General features: G+C 29.4%; 5 protein-coding genes across 7 annotated transcripts; 2 read left to right on the top strand and 3 right to left on the bottom strand.

The window, feature by feature from the left end:
• Positions 1-2,852: 2,852 nt before the first annotated feature.
• On the bottom strand, positions 2,853-7,699 carry Sf3a1 (splicing factor 3A subunit 1). The gene is made up of 11 exons (XM_011495832.1): positions 7,477-7,699; positions 6,786-7,113; positions 6,541-6,700; positions 6,199-6,480; positions 4,922-5,195; positions 4,446-4,846; positions 3,890-4,181; positions 3,546-3,607; positions 3,361-3,468; positions 3,070-3,243; positions 2,853-2,996 (listed from the first exon to the last, which is right to left on the bottom strand). The coding sequence occupies exons 1-11, from the start codon at positions 7,589-7,591 to the stop codon at positions 2,895-2,897; spliced, it is 2,298 nt and encodes a 765-aa protein (XP_011494134.1). The 5' UTR covers positions 7,592-7,699; the 3' UTR covers positions 2,853-2,894.
• Positions 7,700-7,837: 138 nt separating this feature from the next.
• Positions 7,838-11,352, top strand: Polr2M (RNA polymerase II subunit M). The gene is made up of 5 exons (XM_011495830.1): positions 7,838-7,942; positions 9,358-9,513; positions 10,187-10,448; positions 10,518-10,889; positions 10,992-11,352. The coding sequence occupies exons 2-5, from the start codon at positions 9,362-9,364 to the stop codon at positions 11,211-11,213; spliced, it is 1,008 nt and encodes a 335-aa protein (XP_011494132.1). The 5' UTR covers positions 7,838-7,942; positions 9,358-9,361; the 3' UTR covers positions 11,214-11,352.
• Positions 11,353-11,459: 107 nt separating this feature from the next.
• On the bottom strand, positions 11,460-13,845 carry RpL13A (ribosomal protein L13A). The gene is made up of 6 exons (XM_011495831.1): positions 13,750-13,845; positions 13,135-13,265; positions 12,319-12,428; positions 11,981-12,126; positions 11,659-11,781; positions 11,460-11,583 (listed from the first exon to the last, which is right to left on the bottom strand). The coding sequence occupies exons 1-6, from the start codon at positions 13,768-13,770 to the stop codon at positions 11,500-11,502; spliced, it is 615 nt and encodes a 204-aa protein (XP_011494133.1). The 5' UTR covers positions 13,771-13,845; the 3' UTR covers positions 11,460-11,499.
• Positions 13,846-14,804: 959 nt separating this feature from the next.
• Positions 14,805-19,483, top strand: LOC105359275 (regulation of nuclear pre-mRNA domain-containing protein 1B). Of its 2 annotated transcripts, XM_011495829.1 has the most exons (6): positions 14,805-15,352; positions 17,039-17,346; positions 17,562-17,696; positions 18,068-18,343; positions 18,642-18,798; positions 18,909-19,483. In XM_011495829.1, the coding sequence occupies exons 1-5, from the start codon at positions 15,202-15,204 to the stop codon at positions 18,792-18,794; spliced, it is 1,023 nt and encodes a 340-aa protein (XP_011494131.1). In that variant the 5' UTR covers positions 14,805-15,201; the 3' UTR covers positions 18,795-18,798; positions 18,909-19,483. The 2 variants fall into 2 exon arrangements, with proteins under 2 accessions (XP_011494131.1, XP_011494130.1); XM_011495828.1 differs by having other exon boundaries at positions 18,642-19,482.
• A 1,053-nt stretch (positions 19,484-20,536) lies between these two features.
• Positions 20,537-21,932, bottom strand: Cnep1r2 (CTD nuclear envelope phosphatase 1 regulatory subunit 2). 2 transcript variants are annotated; one of them, XM_011495827.1, is made up of 4 exons: positions 21,755-21,932; positions 21,538-21,609; positions 21,190-21,294; positions 20,537-20,840 (listed from the first exon to the last, which is right to left on the bottom strand). In XM_011495827.1, exons 1-4 carry the CDS (start codon positions 21,780-21,782, stop codon positions 20,683-20,685), a joined length of 363 nt encoding a protein of 120 aa, XP_011494129.1. In that variant the 5' UTR covers positions 21,783-21,932; the 3' UTR covers positions 20,537-20,682. The 2 variants fall into 2 exon arrangements, with proteins under 2 accessions (XP_011494129.1, XP_011494128.1); XM_011495826.1 differs by having other exon boundaries at positions 21,190-21,324; positions 21,755-21,931.
• Between the last annotated feature and the right edge of the window lie 3,417 nt (positions 21,933-25,349).

The following is a 25,349-nucleotide window of genomic DNA, read 5'->3' as shown; positions in this document are numbered from 1 at the left end:
TAAAAATTTTTATAATATTAATATAATATATGTTTTATTAATCAATGCAAATGGTATTTGTATGATTGATATAATACATAAAAACTAGAAAAAAATAATTACTTATTGGTGAATCTTGTAAATATAAAATTGTCTCTTTCACTCACAAGCGTATTTTCTCTTTTCATATTTTTTTTTTTTTTTTTTTTGTCGTCAAACTTAATACTTCTCTTGTCACTAACCCTCTCATATTTTTTAACATTTTCTATTTTCTTTATGTTATTTCGAGTTCACATATACACACGAAACTACATGAGAATACTACATGAAAATACCACTTGAAACGCATATTTTCAAAAATACTATGTAAATATACGTATAATTTACATGAATATACATTTGAGAAGCAATCTATTTATTTATTTATTAAGATAATATGGGACGAGAGTGCAAAAGTCAAATCTAGGAACATTGGATGTCAAATAAATGTAGGAATAAAATGTAGAAAAATTGCAATAGCAACAATAATTAAAATCCCTCAGTTTTGTATTTAGTTTTATTTATAATTAAAAGTCATTAATACCTTTAACAGTCGCCGGTATTTAAAATTTAATTTTAATGAAATTACATTGAGATAATTGCATTATAAATTGTTATATATAATTAGGCAAAGTAAGAATAACAGTAATCTTGTATAAATTAAATTGAAACTCTTGAAAATACAAATTGTTAATATATACCGAAAAATATTGAATATCAAAATTTAATTATCAAAAAATTTATGAACAACAACAATTAATGGCCTATTTATACAAATAATTATTCTAATACTAAATATTGCCTTAACTAATACAAATGTTTATGTTAAGCATTTAATATACCTACACAAGTACGAAGCTACGCACGCACACATAATTATTAATTTAATAATTAACGTTTATACAATAAATTAAATATTTTTTTAAGGTAAAAATATTAGACAAGAAATATGGTTGATTGAATTTGAAGAAAAATAACATTAAATGATACAATTTAGAAAATGGTAAATAATTAATGTTATGAGAGATTTTTTAGAATATATTTTATAGTTCAATATTGATGAAAGCACTGATAAAACTAAAATTTACATAAAATTTAATGCTATTTAATCAATATCTAAACATTTATTTCTTAAATTATATAAAAAAAAAAAATACTATTTTCGTATTACATAAAATTAGTACAGTCAAAATTTAATTCAATAATCAATATTATAAAACACGATATATTAAGGACAGATCTTGTAAAATTATATTACCGTAGTATTGGAGATTGAAGATGATCAAAGTTATCAGTATTAACTGATGTAAAAAATAATAAAAAAATAATATTACAAAACACTTTATTAAAATATAGTAATTTTATAATGATTATTACAAAATATGTTATAAAAATATAATATAATTAAATTTATTATAATATATATCATTTGAATATATTCGGTGTAATATAATTCAAACTGAAAGATATTTGAGGATTAATATTCAAAAATTTTATCTTATGACTGTTTATTAAGATGGAACCTTAGTTAAAAAAAAAAATATTACTTATAATTATTTATAGAATTCAGACATTATTTGCAAAAGTCCAAATTAAATATTACATATATTTATGAAATATAAATACAAAAAGTGCTTACTAGATGTTAACATCATTTTTAAATCTACTTTCACCTTTAATAATATAAATAAAATTTAATTTATTAATAATAAGACATGAGTAATGTGTATTAATACATCACCTTAAAACTAATGATTGGTATTGTCATAAAATATTCAAAATTATATAATAATTCTACCATAAACACAATCGATTAATACATAATACATTAGCCGATATAAAAAGCAATTAATAACTTAATTGTACGTACGCGTAATAACGTACGTGTAACATCATTTACAAATTATTCTTTAATAAATATAATGCTAAAACCCTATACAAATAATTTTTTCTTCACATTTTTTTTATAATTGCAATTACAGTAATACAGAGTAATGAAGAATGAAATTTCTGAATATTTTATTTGCATTTAAATATTATTAAGTTTTTATTTTACATGAATTAGAAATAATTTTTTTCATAATTCACAAGTAATTCGTTATTAAGACTTTATATATTAAAATCTTAATATACTTACAAAAATAAAATAAAACAGAATATTATTACAGTAAAAAATTGAGCATTTACTTAATTAACATTCAATATTAATTATTATTATAACCAGTAAGTATTTAGTATATGGAAATTTTATAAATTAGAACACATATTTTTTAATAATTCTTTTCAATAAAATGTATTCATTTAATATATTTTAATATTAAGTATGATTTAAATTAAAATGTTCTCTACTAAGCATATTAAATTATCATGTTATATTAAAATAAATCATAAAACTATTATCAATTGGTTGCGATAAAAGAAAAATTTTAAACATAAATTTATTATGTAAATAGTATATTCGTAATGAATATGTACAAATTACACTTGAAGCCTTATATTAAATTAATAAATCTTCCGTTTAATTTAAAATATTAAAAAATTACTAAATTTAAAATAGGGAATTAAGGATAATATAATTTTATATTTAGCATACACAAGAATTATATTAAAAAAGAAATAATGATAATAATAATAATAATAATAATAATATGACTAATCGGCAAAGCCAATATTACCATTTTATACTATAATTATAAATAAATGAATTTTCTTTTAATAAACGATATACTTTTTATATATAAACGGAAATTAAATTATTTTAGAAGTAAATGAAATTTATTTCAAAGAGTATTACAATTCATAATTATCTTTTATTTAAAGTACATTAATAAAAACAAGTTCCATGTACTATAAGTGATTTAAATTAAATTAATGGTTTACTTCTTTCGGCCTCCTCGTTCTTTCGGTAGAAGATTAATAATACTTCCTGACGTCAAATTATAATAGGCAAGGGTATTATTATCTTTAAAGAACATTCCCTAAAATAAATTAATATAAATTATTTCATTAGTCTATTGTTATTTAAATTTAAGAAAATCAATGTCTAATTACCTCGTACTGCAACTTTTGTTTACCCGGTGGCATACCCGTATGTTCGTGAATACGTGCTTTCATTGTCGATACCGAATCGGTGATTTGCAATGTAATGGTCAAAGCTTGACCGTTAAGCTTCCATTCGGCCTTTTCAGTCATCAATGGCACGGCAATGTTTATCTGTACCGGAGCCTATGGGCATTATAAAGTATTCATTAAACGTAAAAACTTGCTGTTAAAGCTATAATAACAGATGTAATGAAAAAATATAAGAATTACGTGTTCTCTATCAATTAATCGACGGTTTACCTTATTTCTAGCCAAGAACTGCTGTTCAGGAATCAATGAATCTTCCGTACGGAGTTTCTTCGCATGTGGTTCATCGTCCATACCATCCGATGGATGCTTCATGCTCATCTACAAATTATTCGATTACAATTAACGAGCACAAATTGCACACTAAATAAAAAGATTACTTTATTGTAAAATCTTACTTGAGGTGGCATGGGAGGTTGTATCGGTGGCGGTGTGGGCATAAACGGAGACATTGTTGGAGCTATAAGATTACAAGTAATTTTATTACAATATTATTAGGTAGAATTAATACCAAATTATTTGAACATAATTATGTACTGTTATGAATATGTAATTTTGTAAATCAGTGAGTAAACGAAGGATAAATTTTCTATCGAGCAAAAAACGATAGTGCAATTTGTACTGTATAATGGATTAAATCGGACGTCTAATGATTTATTAGCAAATGATAATTATAATTACACACGAATTGTAATTAAATAGGCAAATGGCGAACTGTATAAATAAATTATCTGAAATGTACGTAGTAATGTTGGAGGAGGTCTTATTGATGGCATAGGTGCCATCATCATCATTGGAGGTTGTGGCATCATTGGCTGTGGTATTCCCATTGTTGGCATTGTCATCTGCGGTGGTGGCGGAGGCTGCGTTGGTTGTACCTGAGGTATAGGTTTTGGTACCGGTGGCTTCGGTGGCGCTTTCAACGTCGCTTGAGGCTTGGATGCCACAGCCGCCATGTGCGACAATTCTGCTGCTCGACTTGCGGGTTTTGGACCGATCTTCTCCTTCTCCTCGTCGGGCAACAATCCTTTGACCTTTACAAGGCAAATAACAACTCTTTAGAGAATTTCAGCACATAATAGAAGAATAAGAAAAAAATTCCTACGTATTATATATGACAACAATAGCAAGTAGCATAAAAGCAATGACCGGATATTGGATGGCAAGTTTACGTCGCATAAATCGTTCGTTATTCATATTTTACTCATCAATGATCTACATGAAAATTGCTTCGATAAAAGTAAATCAATTAATACGAGCGCTAATCGCTGTGAAATAGCCTCCTTCGCAAAGCATACCTTGTGAATCTGATGGATTTGCTCTTCCAGCGTAATGTTGGCCCTCGCAGCCCTCGTCGCGGCCTCGACGCTCGACGTGTGCCCGTCCCAGGTGACCTTGTCATCCTTCTTCTTATCCTCCTCGCCGATTTTCTTACCAATGGCCGTTTCCTCGTCGCCGACACCGAAAATATCGGTACGACGCTCGGCGAGCTGCTTGAGACTCGCCTCGATGGCGGTACCCGGGGCGAATACCGTCTCCTGGGCAAGCTTGTCCAGGTGTTTATCGCGCTGCTCGACCCAGCGCGGATCCAGTAGCCCGATGCGCATGTGCTCCTGCACTTTACTCGCCGGTATACGCTCACCCGTGATTGGCGAGACGAGATACTCGTCCGGAGCCGTTGGTCTCGACACTTTCGCGGCTGTGGAAGATCAAACGCAACGCTTTCATAAATTAAAATTGTTGAAATTATTTAAAAAACAAAGAGATGACTTACCGTGCTGTTTTGGATCGTAACCCTTTTTGACAACGACATTTCCTGGAGTCGGAGGTAAAGGTGGTGGCTGCATACTGTTGTCACGTGACTTGTCTTTCTTCTGCAATTCACCAGGTGGTGAGACCTCTTCTTCGTCACTAGAGTCTTCTTCCATGTCCTGGACTTGATTATTATCCTTAGCGCGATCTTTCTCCCCTTCCATACGTGACAGCATTTCGTCTTCGCCATCGCTTTCAATTTGCATCTCAACCTCTTCGCCATCCTCGATGCGCTCCTGATATTTAAATTACATATGCTATTTTAATATTACTTGAACAAAACAGTTGAAAGTTAGGAAACATTAATATTATTTTAAATTATTTATTTCAATACTTTGTATGGACTTAAAGGCGCGCAAAATATAAAAATTTATAGAAACCATAAGCAACAAGTGACCTGTACATATTAAAAAATATTATTTGTATAAATCCAATGAAATAATATTAATGAATTTTGTAGTTTTATAGCCCGTTAATGGTATACGGAATTATTTTTCCATCAGTAAATAAGCGCGGAGCTCGATAAAAATAATGAATAAATCGTAACGAGAATAATATAACAAATTATCTATAGAATGTAATGCTATTAGTTGCTATTTATAAATGAAGATTGAAATATTAATTTTTTGTATTTTAGTAATTTTGTATCTTACAATGTACTTTAAATTATTGAAGATATAGTGAATGTAGTAACTGTTAGTTATCTATATGAAATGTAAGAAGGAAGAAGAAACATATATTATAAATATATGTGAAAACGGTAGAATTGCTTTTAATATTTTCAGAATAACAGATTATTATATTATTACAACAAAGATCAGGATCAACACCAAAATATAGTATTCGGCATAGTTAGACAAAAATTTTGCCACCATCTGTTTCAATAAGTAGTCTTGCTTACCCAATACAGTGTCAAATTATGATCTTAAAAAGTCTTAAAATAATGGATAAGAAACTAAATACAATCAAATCTTCCTACTTAAGTTGTCCAACTGTTGTAGAATCTAACATAATTGTAAAATATGAAGGAAAACAACAGAGACACTATTCTCACGGTATACGTAAAGTTATTAATTAAATAAATGGAAAATAAAAGGCACTAGGTGGTCCAAGAAACTAATTAAAATATATCATGTAGAATATATTATTTTCTGAATATTGTGAGAATCCTCAACACGTCATCATTATTATTATAGCCATACTATTTATGCGAATTGTTTTTGGCTTTGTTACACATACCTGCATAAGGACTCTTGCACCGACTTCGTCGGGTGTCGTTGGTGCTGGAAAATTACCAACTTCAAATTGCTGATAATCTACAGTTTCTACTACAACAAAATCATGCCAATCAATTTGAGCATACGCTACTCTTTCGCGTTTCAACTCTTCTTCTTCCTTGCGTTTCTGTGCATCTTGATATTTAAGCCACTCTGCTCGATATTTAACTTGTTCGAAAATCTTATCCATATTAAAGGCTTCATTCTTAAGTTTTGATATTAAATCTTTTGGTGGAATCAATACCTAATTAAAACAATAACGGATAATAAAGTACATACTTTTTATTACACGACAATTACAAACCTTTGTGTACTGTTCCAATAGTTTTGTAAAATATTGAAATAGCGAATGTTGAGGTCTTAAAAAATCAAATTGAAAATTCCTTTGCTCTCTGTTCATTAAATATGTTAAAAATTGACGACCGTTACGTGCCACAAATTGCGCCGTCAATTTCACTATATCTCTAAACATTGTTAATAAACAATTTGAATATACTCTTAACATAGAATTACAAATTATAATTTTATACTTTTATAAATAAAACATACAAATCCAAGGCGGAAATAGACGGTGGGTCAGCAACAAACTCAAATTCACCCGGAGGATCTTTTGGAATAAACGGTTGCTCCACTTGTTTAAGAATCTCTTGTTGCTTTTGATGGGCCACTAAATTAACTCCTTTTGTCGGTCCACCAAAAGTTGGTTCCTGTCCTTTTCCTTCCTTAAATTCCTTAACTTTATGTTGATAATACGTATGGTATGGATCACCCACGTTCAAAAAATTGAATTTTGGATTTCCCAATTCATTTTGTCGAATTCTGGATTCGAATTCGGGGCCATTTCTGGCAACAAAACTAGCAGTCTTGTCGACAATGTCTATTTGTCATTTAAGGAAAATCATAATATTCTCAATAACTGTCAATGGAAAGTGTAAACGATACCTTTTGCAATTAATGCCTTTAAAGCATTTTATCCATTATTACATTATCATAACATAAATAATAAAACACAATATTAATCGAATAAATAGATAATAAATTGCTTAAATATTAATAGATTTCAATTCACATTCCAACCTAACGCAGAATTAAATTGTATTTAATTAATGAGAGACGGCCTTTACCATGTGCTTATCTGAAAATAATGTTTTATCCTACTAATATGTTATATATCGTGTAATAATTTGTTTGTTACATTTTAACTAAGCACCGCAGTGCACTAGTAACTAGTCAAGGATACTTCTAACCTCCGGTGGAGGATAAATAATGCCAACGACGGGCTGCGAGGATGGTACTGGAGTATCCTCAGTTTCCGGAGTAGCCGGTTGTGAAACTCCAACCTCTTGGACCGGCATCTTCGCACTTTTTATCAATTATTTTGTAACAAGCCTTGCAAAACCAGCATCAATTTGCTTTACTTTATCTTTACGACTACATGAAAGTAGTGACACCAACGCCACCACCATAGCGTTCAATTAGCCGCAACGCTCATCGCTTACATAAATGACGCCCTTAAGGCCCTAAACCCTTAAGGGTTCAAGTGAATGGGCTCGATTTAATTATTTAGGAGTACGGACTATTGTCCATTTGGAGTCTTGGGACTCTGAGAGCCAAGATGTAAGAAGTTTACAATACTCGAGTTTCGAATAGCGGATAATGGCTTTTGGTGGCCGTATTGGCAAATAAAAAATCATTAATTGTTGATAGTTGAGTATTTTTATGATAATGTTGGTATAAAATTAATTTTACGGATAAAAGAGTGTACGTTTGCATTTAAAAATTGGTATGTATACGTAAGACTAAACATAAAGTAAACAAAAAGCATGCTTATATGCAATGGTAAATTAAATAATTTTCTGATAAATAAAAAATGGTCATCTCGTGCGTGTTAGCGCATGCGCATAAAGAAATTCATGCTCTGGATACTTTATTAGATACATATTAGAGTAATTAAAAATAATATATTGTTATGATAAGTGACGCAACGAACGATAATAATTTACCGTTATGCAATAAATCATTAATAACCAATTGAAATTCAAAACAATCCGTACAATCCGTTTTCTGCTTTTTGTAAATTCTAACAAGTTTCTTATTATTTATAATAAAATGTATAATTTCACTCCATATATAATTCATCCAGGCCCAATTCACTCCATTGTTTATCATATAATTAATTATCCGATGTTTAAAACTTTTTTGTAATTTGATTAATATTCAATGACTTCGTCAGTTCTATATTATGAATAGTAAATAATAGGTTAGAAAATTATTATTCAAGAAATGAACACTTAATATTAATAGTAATAAAAGTTTAACTGTAATTTGTTATATTGTAATAATTGTAATAATTTTAAACAATTCAACTATACGGAAAATTCGTAAAAAACATTAAAAACATAAGAGTATGAAAATTTTTATTAATTTATAGTATGTATAATTCAAAAGATTTTTTATGTGGACAGTTATGTTATAATTTTTTATTCCTATACCTCAATCAAATAGTGTTTAATTTTTATAATGACTAAGAAATTTTTTGGATTCTACAAGTTTTATAATCAATTACATCTCATTTAAAAATCTTTATTTTATTCGCTATTTATTTAATATGTTTATTAAAAATATTAATTAAGGTTATATATTTATATGTATATTTTTTTTTTTTTTTTTTTTTTTTTTTTTTTTTTTTTTTTTTTTTTTTTTTTATTAACTTATTCAATGTTTAAACTCTTACTTGAGCGGTGAAAAAAAAAATATTATTTATATAATAGATACCATTTTGTTAAAAACAAATTTTCTGAAATATAAACCTCATTTAATGTTACTGATTATAAAAATATTGATGATTTACTAATATAAGAGAACTATAAATTCAATTTTATTAATTTTGTATATATTAAAATATAAATATGTAATACGAAGAATAAAAACTTATCTTTTAAATATCTTATAACATAAAATAATTTTATTTGCATAAGAGATGGCCATTATTATCGTTATTATATATCAATTAAAATAATACTGACATGTTATATTGATTTTCAATTAATTTATTACTAAAAAATATATACAACTATTTATAATTATATTTATGTAATTTATTGTATTTATAAATAAACAGAATAATGAACATTGATAAATCGGTCATCAAGAAAATACCTGGAGAAATAATTCCATTGCCTAAAAAATCAAGTCAAGGATATATTGATGATTTGCAGAAAAAACAAAAATTTGAATTATTAGAACTTTTAGAAAGACAAGAGAAGCTTGCTAATAAGTATATTAAAACATTCAATTATTCAAAATGCACGAGCTTTGTACCAGTCTAATGAAAATTCACTATCAATTAGATTAATCAAATGTTTCATAGGATTAATATTTATGTAATATTAAAAGTTGGTTAATTTATACATTGGGTAATACAAAAGAAAAAAAAGAAAAGAAAGTAAAAGTCTAATATTGTAGATGAAATAAATATTTAAACAAATTGTTATAATTAATAATTTACATAAAGGAATGTCTAATAAAACTTTATATTGATTAAATGTATTTCATTAGAATTAATCATATTTCAGTCATACCGATTTATAATATATACATATAAACATATATAAATGTTTCGATAAAAAAATTGAAAAAAAAAATTATTCATCAATTATTTAAAATGTTAATATATAAAATAAACGTAAATCGATATTTCTTTTGAATAAAATTAAATTTGACATAAATAAATCTTAACAGAAAATCGAATTTTTATTTAATATTTTTTACAAAATTTATTCTTATTACGATTATTAAGTTCATAATTAATAACTTTTTTTTTTTAAGTCTTCTAATGTATTATTTTGCACAATTTTTTAATATATTTATGTGAAAATCATATTTCATAAGATTGGTGCATTAATTCTTTCATAGCATCATAACTAATATATACATGTAACTATTTGTAGATCATTCATCTCAAAACTTCCAGATAAAGGAGAAAAAATTCTGAATTTTAAGCACAAAATTATGCAGGAAATTGAGCATCGAAATAAAGTCGAGGATGCTGCTAAACTACTGTCTAGACTCAATATTGCTACAGAGGGAAAAGCAGCTATGGATGAATTAGAATGGACTGGAAAGTATACCGAAAAACCAATACGTTATGAACAAAAAATTGTTGAACTAGATAGCGACGACGAAGATGATGCCTTAAAAATACTTGCTCAGGTTGATGTTAGCATTTTCTTGAATTCTCAATTTATAGTAATTCTTAATGAATTAAAATAATTTTTGTAGCCAACCGGAAGTGGTACTCATAAAAAGAAAATCATTCATATAGGCCCAGAAGAAAATTTAATAAAACCAGAAGACTTGGAGGATATAGATTCTTTTAAAACATTAAATTCCTTAAAATCAGAGCACGTTAACTTTATCTTAAATAAAGTAGAATGTTCTGATCATGAAAACAAGAAAGAACCGTTTAAGCCATATAAAACAACAAAAACGAATGTACATGATCCTGATAAGGAAAAACAGAGAGAAAATAAGAAAAAGGCACATTGGGAAATAACTGCAGCCACACCACCACTCATTGTTCATGGTGCTATTAAAACACTAAATCTCAATGAATCTTTGATGTTACAGAAGGAACAAGCTCTAAAACTACAGGTAATAGTCGATTATGATTTCTAAATAAGATATTTTCAGTTATTTTTAAGCTTCTCAGTTGCAAGTACATAATTATTTTCTTTTAATTTTGTCTAATATCAGAATATCCAGGCGAAGAATGCCGTAGAACGTTTAACTCAACATATTGGAATGTACAAAGTCGGCGACTTATCAGGCAGAGCAGGAAACTATCGAATACAGAATACAAAAGACTTTAATTCATCCAGTTCAGAAGATGAGGAAAGTTATCCAGAAGTTCACGACGATGAAGACAACGATAAAGGTGGAACTGTGCTTTTTACTGTAGATACCATAGAAAGTTAGCTACAATATTTAAACTTAGTTAATTTATATTGTATATATAGTATTATGAAGAGATTAATTTATAAAGCATTGAATTACCTCATTAAATAAACCGATTTTTAAATATTTTTATAACTGATTTGTTTCACTGTTATTTATTAAGGAATAAGTTTATATTTAAGGTTGTTTTATAAATAAAAGAAATGTGTAAACTTTTAATAAAATATTCTTAAAAATACTTTATAATAAAAAAAAAAAAACGTTTTATAATGTTAATAAGGCTTTTTATTATCCTTATAACAAGAACTTAATTATATCCAAAGCTGTTAATAATTCGCGTGTACGGTGCTGTTTGTTTTGCAACTGCTTCACCTGCTTGTTTAGTAAGTTTCTGCAAAAATAAACGTATAATCGTTACTAAATAGTTCGATCCAAAGATAGTAGGCCATACAGTATCGATAACTACCTTAAGTTTGTCCCTCTTTTTCACTTCCATAATAGACTTAACTCTTCTCTTATTCTCAAGAGTACGAACAACTGCTTTGTACTTCCATCCCACTTCATGTGACAGACGTCCAACATGACAGTACTACACAAATCAAATGAAATATTTTGTCAAATAATTTACATTTGTAAATGAGTACATTTTCATGAACTTAAAATATAAACTCAGCTTAAATTATCATCAATTTGATTATTTATCAACATTCAGGCGCAAATTACCATAACATCACTGTGCATATTTTTAATTAAAAAATCTTCGATTAAATAAGATAAATTATTCTCACCTTTCTGCCTGGTTTCAGGCACATAACTCTCATTGCACCAGGTACAACAACACGTTTTCTCCTGTCATATGGTGGAGGGCAACCTTCGTATGTTTTTAGTCTTCTAAGAGCATCCTTGCCCCTTTGTGTCTTGTGCGGAATCATTCCTATTAAAAATACATCAATTTATAAATATGTAATTTAAGCAGGAGGAAATAATTTACATATAGCGTTAAATTGAAATTAATTAAATCTCATTCGCATTTCTGTTCACATTAAAATCATATAATGTAGGTAAAAAGGTAATCATTGAATAATATTAGCGGCAAAGTGAAAAATTTTAATTATCGAATACATACCTCGAACTGTTTTCCAAAGAATCTTGCTTGGTGCACGAAAATGGAAAGGACCACGAGCAGGATTAACATTACATCTCTTACGAAGGAAAGACATAAACTTCAGCTTATTTCTAAAATAAAATATCTCATTGAATAATATTATGGCAATCAGAGATGTTAATTTTTAGCATATAGAAGCTTCATACAATGTATAATTTTCACAATTACTCAAATAATGTAGGTAAGTGTTATAATAATCATAGAAATATATTGATAAAGTATTCAAACTATATTCAAATATATTAAAGGCAAATCTATCATAAGTTATCAAAGCAGATGCATGACACACTGTTATTTCAAAAGAAGCAAAAAAAAATCTACAACAGACTAAACCCCATAAGCCATTATTAATTGTTTGTTTGCATACATTCAACCTTTATAGTATGTCCAATAATTATAAGTATAACAATATGTACTGCTCCTCACGAGAGCAAAAAAGTCTCCAATAGTAGAAAGGCTTCTCAGTCACGCTAAACTTTAGTAATAATGTAACGATAAATCTTAAACAATATTAATATTATACTAATTACAATATTTATAACTCGATTAAAAAGTTCTATTAAAAAAAAAAAAAAAAAAAAAAAAAAAAAAAAAAAAAAAAAAAAAAGAATGATAACAACAATAAAAAAATCTATGAAAAAAAAAAAAAAAAAAAAAAAAAAAAAAAAAAAAAAAAAAAAAAAAAACTAGGCCCAAGCTAATATTTCACAACTTTTAATACAAACTACAAAATAACAATACACTAGCAACAAACGGTAAGAATTATAAGTCGTTTACCTAAAAAAATTTCCAGAAATATTCAATTGTTCACATCGTACAACAATAACTCTGTTTCCTTGCAAAATAGTTTTGGCAATAATCGCGGCCAAGCGACCAAGTAGATGACCGCGACCATCGATCAGAATCGGCTGTAACAAAACAAACATTGCATTAATTATCCTGACACAAAGTATAAAATTACATCGATAGGCGTTAATAAAAATATATCTTCTACCGAACCACATTGGAAGTAAATAATAAAACACGCGAACCACGTGTATGTTACAACGTCAACCTTTGCGAATGAGGTTATTTTTAAAGCAACGATATTTAAGAAGGAAAAAAAAGTGCCAAAAGCAATAAAAGATTATTTCTCTAATTATAAAGATATTGTTACGACGTACATGCACATCTGTTTAACTAGAATAATTAAAATCTGTTTGCAAAACACGTGTGAAATAATAATATCGACACTCCAACCTTTCTAACACTTTGGACGCATCGAATCGGGATTTCCCACAAAGATTAAATTAAAGTCGCGATTCTTCCACGCAATTGGTATTATTCGGCATCGCAAATCGCTAAGCTGCACACGCCAAAACCAATATAAAATACGAAAATTGCATCACAAACCTTTTCACTGAAGCCAGTCATTTTGTTGCCCCAACCGGAAAAGAGTCCATTGGACTCCGGTGCTGCCGGAAGATGCGAGCGGCATCCCGAGAAACACAATTTTCCATTTTTCGCCGTTTGCGCTTTTGAAATTTTGTTTTCTTGCCGATGGTAGGCATCGTGCATTTAAAAATCACTTACAACCTACAATTACGATTTTCATTTAATAAGATTGAATTTAAAGGATACGCTGGAATTGCGTCTTATAATTAACGACAAGTATAAACATAACGTCTGAGCGAGTCAAATGACACCACTAATCGACTATTCAATTAGGCGTATCCAGCTATTAGCGCATAACTGTTTATCGTGATCATCGTCGTTGCGACGACCATCACTACTATTGTTACAACTGTCGTCGTTGTTGTTATTACGCTTATTGTTATTGTTATTATTGTTTGTTGTTCGTGGAAAAATCGGATAGCCGGAAATATTATTCGATGAATTTGCAATGAGGGGGCGTTTAAAAACAAATTAATTATCACCGCACCGAATCAATTAAACGGCAATTAAAGAGTAATTTGAAATCGTACGATTACGCGGAATATCCGTAATTAGAGAAGCCCCGATTTTATTGGACGGCAATGGGAATTACCCGCACTGATAATTGGTGATTTCAAGTTTTCGCGCCACAACGGCCTAAGATCGTAAATTGTGTAATTATCGTCGGGTTGGTGATAGAAGGCAAAAGTGCCAAGTCGAAAATTCAGCTGAAAATCATCATTGGTCGTATTATGTGTCGCGAGCCAACTTATCATTGCTCCTTGAATGCGAAATTCGCCGCTCCATGGCTCCTTCTCCACGGCTCCAACTGACACGTCCTAACTAAAAGCCCCAAAGCCCATTTACATTCAACGTTACGTGATAGAATATTAACAAATGAAAATATGTGCGCCCATATTCCCCTCGCGATCAACCGCCAAACGCTCGCCTAACCGCCGGGCTAAAGGTCGAAGCGTTTATTTAGCTGCTTTCGTAGCCCATCAACCGCCCGGTTAGACTTACAACACTTGGGTTGGCAGCGTTTAAGTTGAGGGAGCAACAGAGGTTAAGCGGCACTATGGCGCTACGGTGCCATGCGGTAGCAGCGCAACGGCAAAATATCTCGTAGAACAAAAACTACCGCGCTGCCCAGATATTGTCACGATCATTCTATATAATCATGACTCGTGACATTCGCCGCTACGCTGTCGTCGAATAAACATATTTCGTTAGTGCGCGGCGGTCGTACACGAGTACACGACCGTGGTTCAGTGAAGAAAGTAGTGTGTTATTACGACGGTGACGAAGACAACAAACCAGACACGGGAGGAGCATCGTTGAAAACTAGCTTTTCGGCTCACTCGAGTGCCGCGGGCAATTATTCCTCTTCGCACTGGTGCGAAGATCAGTAGCTTATAACGATAAGGAGAAATGGCCGGTTTCACGGAGAGCGCGCTCGTGAAAAAGCTAATGGAGCTCAATCCTTCGCAGCAGAGTATCCAAACACTGTCGTTGTGGTTAATACATCACAGAAAGCACCATTCGACCATCGTCAAAGTTTGGTTTAAGGAGCTTTGTAAATGTAAGTGGACAACGACGACGACGACGATGACGACGACGACGACGACGACGACGACGACGACGACGACGACGACGACGACGACGACGACGACGACGACGACGACGACGACGACGACGACGACGACGACGACGACATGCTTCTTTATCCATACGACGACGACGACGACGACGACGACGACGACGACGACGACGACGACGACGACGACGACGACGACGACGACGACGACGACGACGACGACGACGACGACGACGACGACGACGACGACGACGACGACGACGACGACGACGACGACGACGACGACGACGACGACGACGACGACGACGACGACGACGACGACGACGACGACGACGACGACGACGACGACGACGACGACGACGACGACGACGACGACGACGACGACGACGACGACGACGACGACGACGACGACGACGACGACGACGACGACGACGACGACGACGACGACGACGACGACGACGACGACGACGACGACGACGACGACGACGACGACGACGACGACGACGACGACGACGACGACGACGACGACGACGACGACGACGACGACGACGACGACGACGACGACGACGACGACGACGACGACGACGACGACGACGACGACGACGACGACGACGACGACGACGACGACATGCTTCTTTATCCATTCGGCATTATTATTATTATTATTATTATTATTATTATTATTATTATTATTATTATTATTATCGTCCTAGTTAACTAAAGCTTTAGGATTTTTATAACGTTTATTTGATGTACGCGAATGTGTACGTCCAAAACACGTTTATAGAACCGAACGATGAAGTTTGCTTCTTTTAGGTTATAACAAAGTTACTTACGTTCTTACTTCATGTATGTGCTGAATATTTATGCGCTTTTCAATGTTATGCTTACAGTGCTTCGATCAAATTATCATTATTATGCCTGTGATTTGTGAATTTTATGTTTACGCGAATAAAGGATATAGATTTTAAATATTTACCTCTCCCTGTGTACTCTGAAATTGTACATTTATATGTTTATGCGGAAAAGTTTATGCATGCACATTGTATAATAACTAATCGTTATTCGACCACGGTATACTGCAATTTTTAAGCGAATTGTATTTTTATATTTGTCATTATATGCACATGCATCGAATGTCTATAAATTTTGTATAGATCGCGCGCCCTCGCTTGTGCGTTCATGATATAGATGCGCATGTATCGGCATGCATATATATATATATATAGTTTTTTTTTTTTTTTTGGATGTGTGCGCGCGCGTGGTACGTTACACGCTAGTCCATATAATTGATATTATATGGAAATATATACATTTGTGTGTATGTTTAAAAAAAAAAAAAAAAAAAAAAAAAAAAAAAAAAAATATATATATATATATATATTTACATGCACATATAATATTAATATAATCATTTATTATTTGAGAAAGATAAAAATATTTTCAAGTTTGACTTATAAATTCATTCCTTTTTCTCTCTTGTAAAAAAAAATTATTTCCCTTCAAAATTTTTATCCCCTGAGAGTGTCGTTGTATTATATTTACATTGATAAGATTAGAACGATAAACATATCCACCATATTACTCATATTACTTATGTTTTAAGAGGCATTTTTAATAAAAATAATAATATACATTCGATATACTTACTTATTTCATTTTATGTTTCAGCCAAGGATAATCGTAAATTAATGTTTATGTATTTGGCAAACGATGTTATACAAAATAGCAAGAAGAAAGGTCCAGAATTTGGTAAAGAGTTTGAAACGGTATTACCAAAAGCATTTGACCACATGAAACGCTTTGATGAAAAAACAAGAGAAAAACTGGGTAGGCTAATAAATATTTGGGAAGAGAGAGGTGTTTACGATAAATTGCAAATAAGCGAATTTAAAGCGTCTTTTAATTCCTCTTCTGAACTTATCAAAGACCCTGGAACACCTCCACCTAAAAAAAAGCCTAGAGTTGAAAATGAAAAGGTATTTTTTAGTTATTTATCAGGATAAAATAAACGAAATTTTTTTTTACATTTGAGAAACGTATTATTCTTATAAAGAACTAAGATACTAATTGTATGAATATTTCCAAGAGAAAAGAGAATGTGTATTGTATAAATTTTTAAAAATTATGTATAATAGCGCACAATGAATATATCGTTAAGTGTATATATCAACGGTTCAAAATTATTTTACAGAAGGAGAAAAAGGAGAGGAAAAAATCAGAGACTGAAGTTGAAGTGGATGGTACCAAAGAATTACATGTGACATTAAGTCCTCATACACCGGGTGGTGATCCACCAGAAACTGAAGAACTCATCAAAGCCTTAATGGTTAATGGAATTTTTATCTTAATATATAATATAGATTTTGTACAAATACAAATAAAACATGTTTATTATGGAAAAATACATGTTAAATTTGTTAGGAAAAACATCTTTGAACTACTCTTCTCAGTTTTCCTATTCACATTTACAATTTAATCTACTCTTATCCTTATACTAATTATTAATTAATCTGCGTACTCGTGGCATCTATCAGTCCAAAGTACCAATGACCATTATTTAACGAACGATAATTTCAAGTAAATTTTTAACTTTAATTAATTAACTATACAGGCAAAAAAAAATAAGTATTAAAAAAATTAAAATTACACATTGAATATGATTAAAGAATAATCGATATTTTACAATATCAATTATAGGAATTAGAAAATACAGCATCATCCGATGCTCCAGTAAGAGAGCGAATAGCATCTCTACCACCCGAAGTATCCGAGGTGTCTCTTCTCGCAAATTTAGCTGATCGCACAGCTGCCGACCAACTAAGCGTCGCTGTAAACGAGGCAGCAGCTTTGCTTGCCGATTATAATGGTAGACTACAGGCTGAAATGGAAGACAGGAGACGACTCTTAACGATGCTTAGGGATTATACGGTAGCACAGCGTCAACTACTTCAACAAGCTCAAACAACACTAGAGGTACCAGAGATTTTGATATTAATTTAATTTAATACCCTCGCGCAAGCTTCTTGCTCTTTTAAAACTGTAAAAGTAAGCTCAAAGTTGGAATTAGTTATTGACAATTTCATTGTGATTATTAGCCGTATGCATTAATATTCTATCGAGGCAGTCTTTTCATTCGATAATAATATAAATATTAGCTCCAACTTATAAAATACTTAAATTTGAATGAATTTGAAACGAAGCACGAGATGTTATAATAACATTACTTTGTGAATGTAACCTTTATTAATAATATATATATTTTTGGTTGTAGGACTACAAAGAGAAGTTGAAAAAGATTTGCACTGTGCGAGCAGAAGTAAAATCTCACATTTCTAATCTTCCTGATTTGACACAATTGCCAGATGTCACGGGTGGACTTGCTCCTTTGCCGTCAGCAGGAGATCTTTTCTCTTTGCACCACTAAGCCAGTACGTGTAATCAAGAATGACCAATTGAACTTTAACTTCACAAATGTGAGGTTTCCTAGTTTTGTGATGTTAGTCGATACTATGAGAATTAATTGTTGTCCTTCCTCTAGCACGCGTAAGACTGGACACGAACGAATTTTTATAAAACAAAATGAAACTATACGGGATATAATTTTATTGCTGACATAAATGAGACGTTTTTTAACAAAAGTTGATCCTGCGATTGGATCTAGATTTATAATTGTACGTTATGGATATTAAACACGACGAGAATTATCCGAGTACGTGTTGCACAAGAATACACAGGCATAAATCAACGGTATATATTTAATAAAAATCGACTATTTAAAGACTTCACCATCGTTAAAATATAAGCCTTCGTTAAGCGCCTAGAAGGAGACATGAAGTAATCTGAAGAAACTGCTCGGTTTCTGTAAAATATATAATGAAAATTGATTTAAAAGAGAAATTTTTCATGTGAAAGATTCTATGAGAGCTTATTTTATTTAGCATGTGGATAATTTACAATTACTACCTCTCTCAAGAAGTAATTATAAATGTCAATAAATATATGCTACAGTAATTCAGTTATGTTAATACGTATCAGTTTTTATTCAATTGGAAGCCTAATCACTTACTATGTAACCTTTAATAAGCCTTCAAAGTGTTAAAATATTTTGTTATTTTTCACAGTAATTTCTACTTTTTGGATATTAACACTTTTCGAAAATATCTTGTAAATATATTCGTCTTAATCATATATGATCATAAAGCTATTAGGGAAGAATTTAAAAAAAAAAAAAAAAAAAAAAAAAAAATGCATTATTTTTTCTTTTCCTACTTGTACGTAGGCTGACAAAGTTATATTGCATATATGTAAATGTGCTATTTTTTTAAAAGTAGATCTATAATTATACATTGCCTAAATTGTAATATGAAAACAATGAAACAAATTTTTTTTTTTTTTTATTAATAAATGTTTTGAACGTGAAGAAGAGTATTACAACTGTACTTTTATAATGGGTTTTGAAAGGAAAGCTTCGACAGAGTTAAACAAAATTCAATTTTACTATTTATAAATACATACAATTTTACAAATATAAATGTATTATTTCATTTGATACAAATTTATTTTTATTATTATGATACATAAGAAATATTTTTTATAGATACAACTTTTCTCAAAGTTTTATAAATTAAAGTCAAAATCTTGACATTAAAATGATTTAAAAATTCTTTCTCATTAGACATTTCTTTGCAAGTATAAATGTCAATATAACAGTTACGCAAATGTTTTCCTTTGTTAAAAAACGATCAATTATTATATATATATATAAAATAAAAAAAAAAAGAAAGTTCATTTTAAAACTGCTTTAGAAATGTTAAAAGTAGTTTTAAATTATATTACAATATTTTCCATAAAATCTGTACACTTTCAAAGGATGTGAATTTATGACCTTAAATTAACATTTTCTATACGTACTGTCAAGTGTGTTCAACACTATATCATCTAATTTCAAACAATTACAACGTAAAGAATCATCAGCATTGACATGTAATTAAAAATATATTGGAAAAATATTTGTAATAACTATTCTCTCAACTTTATAAAATTAATTTTGTAATTGTTAAAAAAAATATATTTAAATTAATTAAAATAACTGGTTGATTAAAATTATTTTTCATAACTTTCACATCTCTTTAAAAAAAAAAGAGTAAATGGAAATCGTGTCTTACATTTTTTAAAACAACTCTCGATAATTACATACACTAAAAGTAATAAAAAAAAATCTATAAATATATCGTACACTTTAACACTTCCAACACTGAATTTGTAGATTCTTTCTGTACATTATTGTCTATAAACAAACTCTGTCGTTATTTTCAAGTTTCATGAAGATGTGGTGGCCTTGTTGGCTTCAAAATCAGTTTCCCTGTATCGTCACAACTCATATTGAAATCTCCTAAAACATTTCGAGCTCTTTGAGTTATAATACTTGGTGCAATGACCCTTCGATGAATACCCATCATGAATAATATTACTGTAAAAAACCATTATAACAATTACAATTTTATATTACAATTATTAATTACAATTCAAAGTTTAAATAATTTTAAACTTTACTTGATTAATTCATGCAATTAATTGGCATAACACTTGATTTTAAATTGAAAATATCAATTTAAACATTATAAAGTTATGTTTGTAAATTAAATAAACAAATTTATCGAGCGCTTTATTGTATAAAAGTTTTTTTATGATACATTAAACTACACGCATATTTTGATTTAGTAACTACTGCATTAATATTATAAGTAATAGATCATAATTGAATACGGATCTAACAATAATTTATTCAATTTCTTTACTACGTAATAAACTTTACGCACCTAATAAAAAACTAGCTACTGTGAAAAACGGATGATTCCACAAACTCTGTGTGAATGGGACTGCCGAAGTATTGGGATCCGTCAGCCAGTACCATGCGCCAATTGCTGTGCAGATTGAAATAGATCCTAATATAACTAAATAAAATGTATAAAGTGTTTAACGTAACCATTTGATGAGATTATTTGCTTAAATAATGGATAATTGGATAAATCTAATCATCAAAATTCATGCTAATACATTGAATTATTGGAAGCAAAAGTCAATTGTGTATAAGAATGCAATTTATCATAATATAAAAATGCAAAATAATTACAAAATCTCATGATGTACATAATTAATGGACTTACTTCTCCAGCGTAATGTTGCTGGCTGCGAACTTGAAATAACTTCGGTCAATCGTCTTTCAAACGCTTTTAAATCTAGAAATAAATGTGGTCTATATTATTATGACATTCAACATAACCTCTAAGTTTGCGGAATTCAGCTGTCAATAAACTATTTACATTATCAAAGGCACAGAAACAGTCATTAATTTTTATTTAAAAAATACTTTAAAATATTCACCTTCGCAAACAGTTTGATCAAGAGACATTGTACTTTATTGTTTATAAAGACCCTTCGTTTTATGAAGTCATTTATGTTCGATTAAAAATATATCAAAAATGCAAAAATTGGTAATACAACTACAGTGCGTTGTAATACTTTATAACTAATATAAATAAAATATATAATCGTTTACAATAGAAACTACATGTTATCACACTCAACATAGAATTCTGATTTATCATGACGACTTGAGAATCCCGCGACATCTTTGGGTAGAAAATGAAATTTATAATATTAATAAGGCAGACAACTAATATAATAGTGTTAAAAGATAATTAAAAACGATATTTTACAATAAAACTAGAGCAGTCATATTGATTTCTATTATATATTAACAATTTATTTTTAGTTAAAAACTTAAAGTTTTTTAAGAAATATCCTATTAGATATGAGAAACCATTTCAAGAATATAAAGAAAAGTAAAAAAGTTTAAAGTCAGATGAATATATACTTCATGAGAATTATATAATAAAATAACAAAAATTATCTTTCTTCAGAATGCTGCACTAACATGAAATGGAAAAATATCTTAAAAATAATTTTCGTCAATATCTGTGTATGTGTGTAATATGCGTGCGCGCGCGTGTGCGTACAATTCACTTTTTTATATTTTTTCCGTAATATAATTTCACTTTAATTCGATACTTATTATGCAAAAATAATTCATATTTATGTGACAAAAAGACTTCAATACACATAATTAAGTGCAAATTAAACATCAATGATTCAGCAATCATTGAACTAAAAACTTAAAAAAGCTATTATACATAATACAATATTACATTTATGAAATTCAAACAATTTGTCATTTATCATCTTATGCTTATAATACAGAAAATAGAAATCATTTTCTTTCTTTATCTCAAATACGAAAACTGCACGTACGAGCTATTTAATGCAATTGAAGCATATTTATTATAAATGTCAATTCACTCTAAAACTATTATTCAGCGAATCATTTGTCCCGAGTGCATTAATCAGACAATAATCAAATTCAATTTTTATAAATAAACGTTTAATACAAACGTATAAAAGCTCGATAAGCTGGTCGGTTATTCGTTTTTTAAGGTAAACAATATCGAAACCAAGAATTATTTATTTCTTCATCTTTCCATTAAAAGGTTGATAAATCGCAATAAACGAAGCTCCAATATCAATTTCATTGAAATTCTAAATAATTCTAAATAAGAATACGAGCTCCTTCGGTTGCCACACAACAACTTCACGTATTTTTCACAATTGTTCGCAATATCGGAAAAGTTAATCAGCAGAAACCTAATTACATTGTTCGGTGAGATCTTACAATTTACCATAAGACTTACCGTAAGCAAAAAAACAAATAAACGACAGTCTTATGCCAATATGTCACTGTGGCAAACATATAAATATACTTTATATAAATATACTAATTATAAATATATAAATATATAAATGTACTTTTTTCACTAATTGCTTAAACAAATTCGAATTTATTATTCCAATAAGTAATCACGTGTGAGTACAAGCGTATATATATATATATATATATGCTATATATAGCTATGCAGATGCGATTAATTAAAATTTGCTCACATAATACGAATAAATGTCCAGGGATAATACAGCGATAAAGCAGTCTTAATGTACTTTTCTACTTTATCTTCCTTGTATTTATTTTCCATTTATTTTACATTGGGATTTAACTCAAAGTAAATAAAGAAGATTCGAAATTGTCGATACTTTTGGATTTAAAAGCACTTTCGACGTGTCTGTAACGCTTTCTCACAAAGTTTCAACGTCGTGTTCATGGTGCCGACGTGCCGGTCACATCGTGCAGCTTCCTCTTCGGATTGGGCCAGGGTTGAGTGGCAATGGTAAGGGCGAGAAGGAGGGTGGGTGGGTTATTGAGTCATCGCGCTCTCGATAAATATTCAGCAAAACATTCGCCGAGACTTTCGAATTCACAGTTGAATTGATTAAATAACAGTACATGCGCTTATGATATGTTTTATTATATTTATTTTACAATATTGAAGTATTTAAAGGAACTCAAAAATTCCAAGTATCGTTATACTTTGTAGAATAAGGATTTATTTTGACAGTTGATTGACATCGTATAAGCTTTCTAAGCTTTATATAATTTACGATATTCAATTATTTATTATGTAATTAATTATTCATTACATGACTCATTTAATTCAACAAATTCGGAAAATATTTTCTTCGTAAATATTTTCTTCTGTATTTGTTTATATAAAAGTGTATGATACTGTGCTAAGCTAATTGAGAAAACTAATAAGTTCGTAGTATTTTTAAGTGAGAAAAATAAAATCAATTGAAAAAAATAAAATTACAAAATTATTAAAAATTTTATTTATGAAACTTGCATTTCATTTTGTATTATTTTTCTAGTTTGGTGCATTAAAAAATGTTTAATATCTATTAACGCGCAAATAAAATAAAATTGCATATTACACGCGATGTTTCTCCAAATTTACTAGAGTAATTAATTTTTCATCGTCCTTGAGAGCTTCTAGCAAAATGCAATTAATCTTCCTTTCATTATAAATACTTTTTTAATATTAAACTATACACTTATGTAATAACTTTTAAATTATTTCTTTTTTCTCTTAGATTTTTCTCTTAGAATTTTTCTCAACAAATTTCTTTCACGTCCACCAAATAAAAAATTGTATTCTTTACAGTTTTAACATAATAATGTAGTATTAATATGACAGATTATTTCATTGGAATTAATTTCAATTAAACCTTTTGCAATAATACTCGGCTAATATGAATTAAAATTACATAAATTATTTGGTCACAGATGTATAAGAGCTTATTTGTGAACAAAAATGTCCTTTCTAACTCCAACAATGAATAATTTTAAACGGTGACTATTAAAAAATCTATAAAATTACATTAAAAGTAAGACATATATAGCCTAATAGTATTTATATAAAGACTATTTTATGTGTAATCGAATGCCAATACGTCACTCTTTCTAATCATTTATATATATATATATATATATATATAAATTATTATTAAAATTATATTAGTAGAATTCTTAGAAAAATTAAAAAATGAAGATAAGGCTTTATACTAATGAATTAAGAGCGGTGTTATGAACTAATATTATATCGATAAATTTAGTCAAGAATATATAAGTCTAAATTATAATTCTAGATTGCTATCAGATGATACATATATATATATATATATATATATATATATATATATATATATATATATCTATAATAGTATAAATTATCTAAATAAAAAATAAGTATCCGTTTTTAGTTTATTGAAGGAGAATAACACACATAATGCATTATCGACGTAATTAATAATTAAGTAAGAATTTAATTATAAAGTATCATTACACTAGTAGCGGATTTATAATAATAAATAACAATAAGAAAATCTTTTACTTCAAACAACATTCAAAGTTGCATTAAATGATAAACATTTACTTTCATGCAATTATATTACAATTTGACATAACTGTATTTATAATTTAACTCTTGAATTGTAAAAATAAAGAATTTTAAAATTCTATAAAAATTTAAAT

Source organism: Ceratosolen solmsi, unplaced genomic scaffold, assembly GCF_000503995.2.
Source record: "Ceratosolen solmsi marchali unplaced genomic scaffold, CerSol_1.0 scaffold11, whole genome shotgun sequence".
Lineage (NCBI taxonomy): Eukaryota > Metazoa > Arthropoda > Insecta > Hymenoptera > Agaonidae > Ceratosolen > Ceratosolen solmsi.
Note: the sequence above shows the minus strand (reverse complement) of the source record. Positions and strands in the feature narration are given on the sequence as shown.

What these genes read in the sequence shown, in the direction of transcription:
- LOC105359275 (XM_011495829.1), top strand. Translation starts at nt 15,202, where the DNA reads ATGGCCGGTTTCACGGAGAGCGCGCTCGTGAAAAAGCTAATGGAGCTC. An exon ending in GTTTAAGGAGCTTTGTAAAT is followed by an intron (nt 15,353 to 17,038) that starts GTAAGTGGACAA and finishes TTTATGTTTCAG; the next exon opens with CCAAGGATAATCGTAAATTA. An exon ending in AAGCTCAAACAACACTAGAG is followed by an intron (nt 18,344 to 18,641) that starts GTACCAGAGATT and finishes TTTTGGTTGTAG; the next exon opens with GACTACAAAGAGAAGTTGAA.
- Cnep1r2 (XM_011495826.1), bottom strand. Translation starts at nt 21,782, where the DNA reads ATGTCTCTTGATCAAACTGTTTGCGAAG. An exon ending in AGCAACATTACGCTGGAGAA is followed by an intron (nt 21,325 to 21,537) that starts GTAAGTCCATTA and finishes CATTTTATTTAG; the next exon opens with TTATATTAGGATCTATTTCA. An exon ending in AGTAGCTAGTTTTTTATTAG is followed by an intron (nt 20,841 to 21,189) that starts GTGCGTAAAGTT and finishes GGTTTTTTACAG; the next exon opens with TAATATTATTCATGATGGGT.
- Polr2M (XM_011495830.1), top strand. Translation starts at nt 9,362, where the DNA reads ATGAACATTGATAAATCGGTCATCAAGAAAATACCTGGAGAAATAATT. An exon ending in CAAGAGAAGCTTGCTAATAA is followed by an intron (nt 9,514 to 10,186) that starts GTATATTAAAAC and finishes AACTATTTGTAG; the next exon opens with ATCATTCATCTCAAAACTTC. An exon ending in AACAAGCTCTAAAACTACAG is followed by an intron (nt 10,890 to 10,991) that starts GTAATAGTCGAT and finishes GTCTAATATCAG; the next exon opens with AATATCCAGGCGAAGAATGC.
- Sf3a1 (XM_011495832.1), bottom strand. Translation starts at nt 7,591, where the DNA reads ATGCCGGTCCAAGAGGTTGGAGTTTCACAACCGGCTACTCCGGAAACT. An exon ending in GTGCAAGAGTCCTTATGCAG is followed by an intron (nt 5,196 to 6,198) that starts GTATGTGTAACA and finishes TTTAAATATCAG; the next exon opens with GAGCGCATCGAGGATGGCGA. An exon ending in AGTTCTTGGCTAGAAATAAG is followed by an intron (nt 3,244 to 3,360) that starts GTAAACCGTCGA and finishes TAATGCCCATAG; the next exon opens with GCTCCGGTACAGATAAACAT.
- RpL13A (XM_011495831.1), bottom strand. Translation starts at nt 13,770, where the DNA reads ATGACTGGCTTCAGTGAAAAG. An exon ending in TCTTTGGAAAACAGTTCGAG is followed by an intron (nt 12,127 to 12,318) that starts GTATGTATTCGA and finishes TATTTTTAATAG; the next exon opens with GAATGATTCCGCACAAGACA. An exon ending in AAAAGAGGGACAAACTTAAG is followed by an intron (nt 11,584 to 11,658) that starts GTAGTTATCGAT and finishes TTATTTTTGCAG; the next exon opens with AAACTTACTAAACAAGCAGG.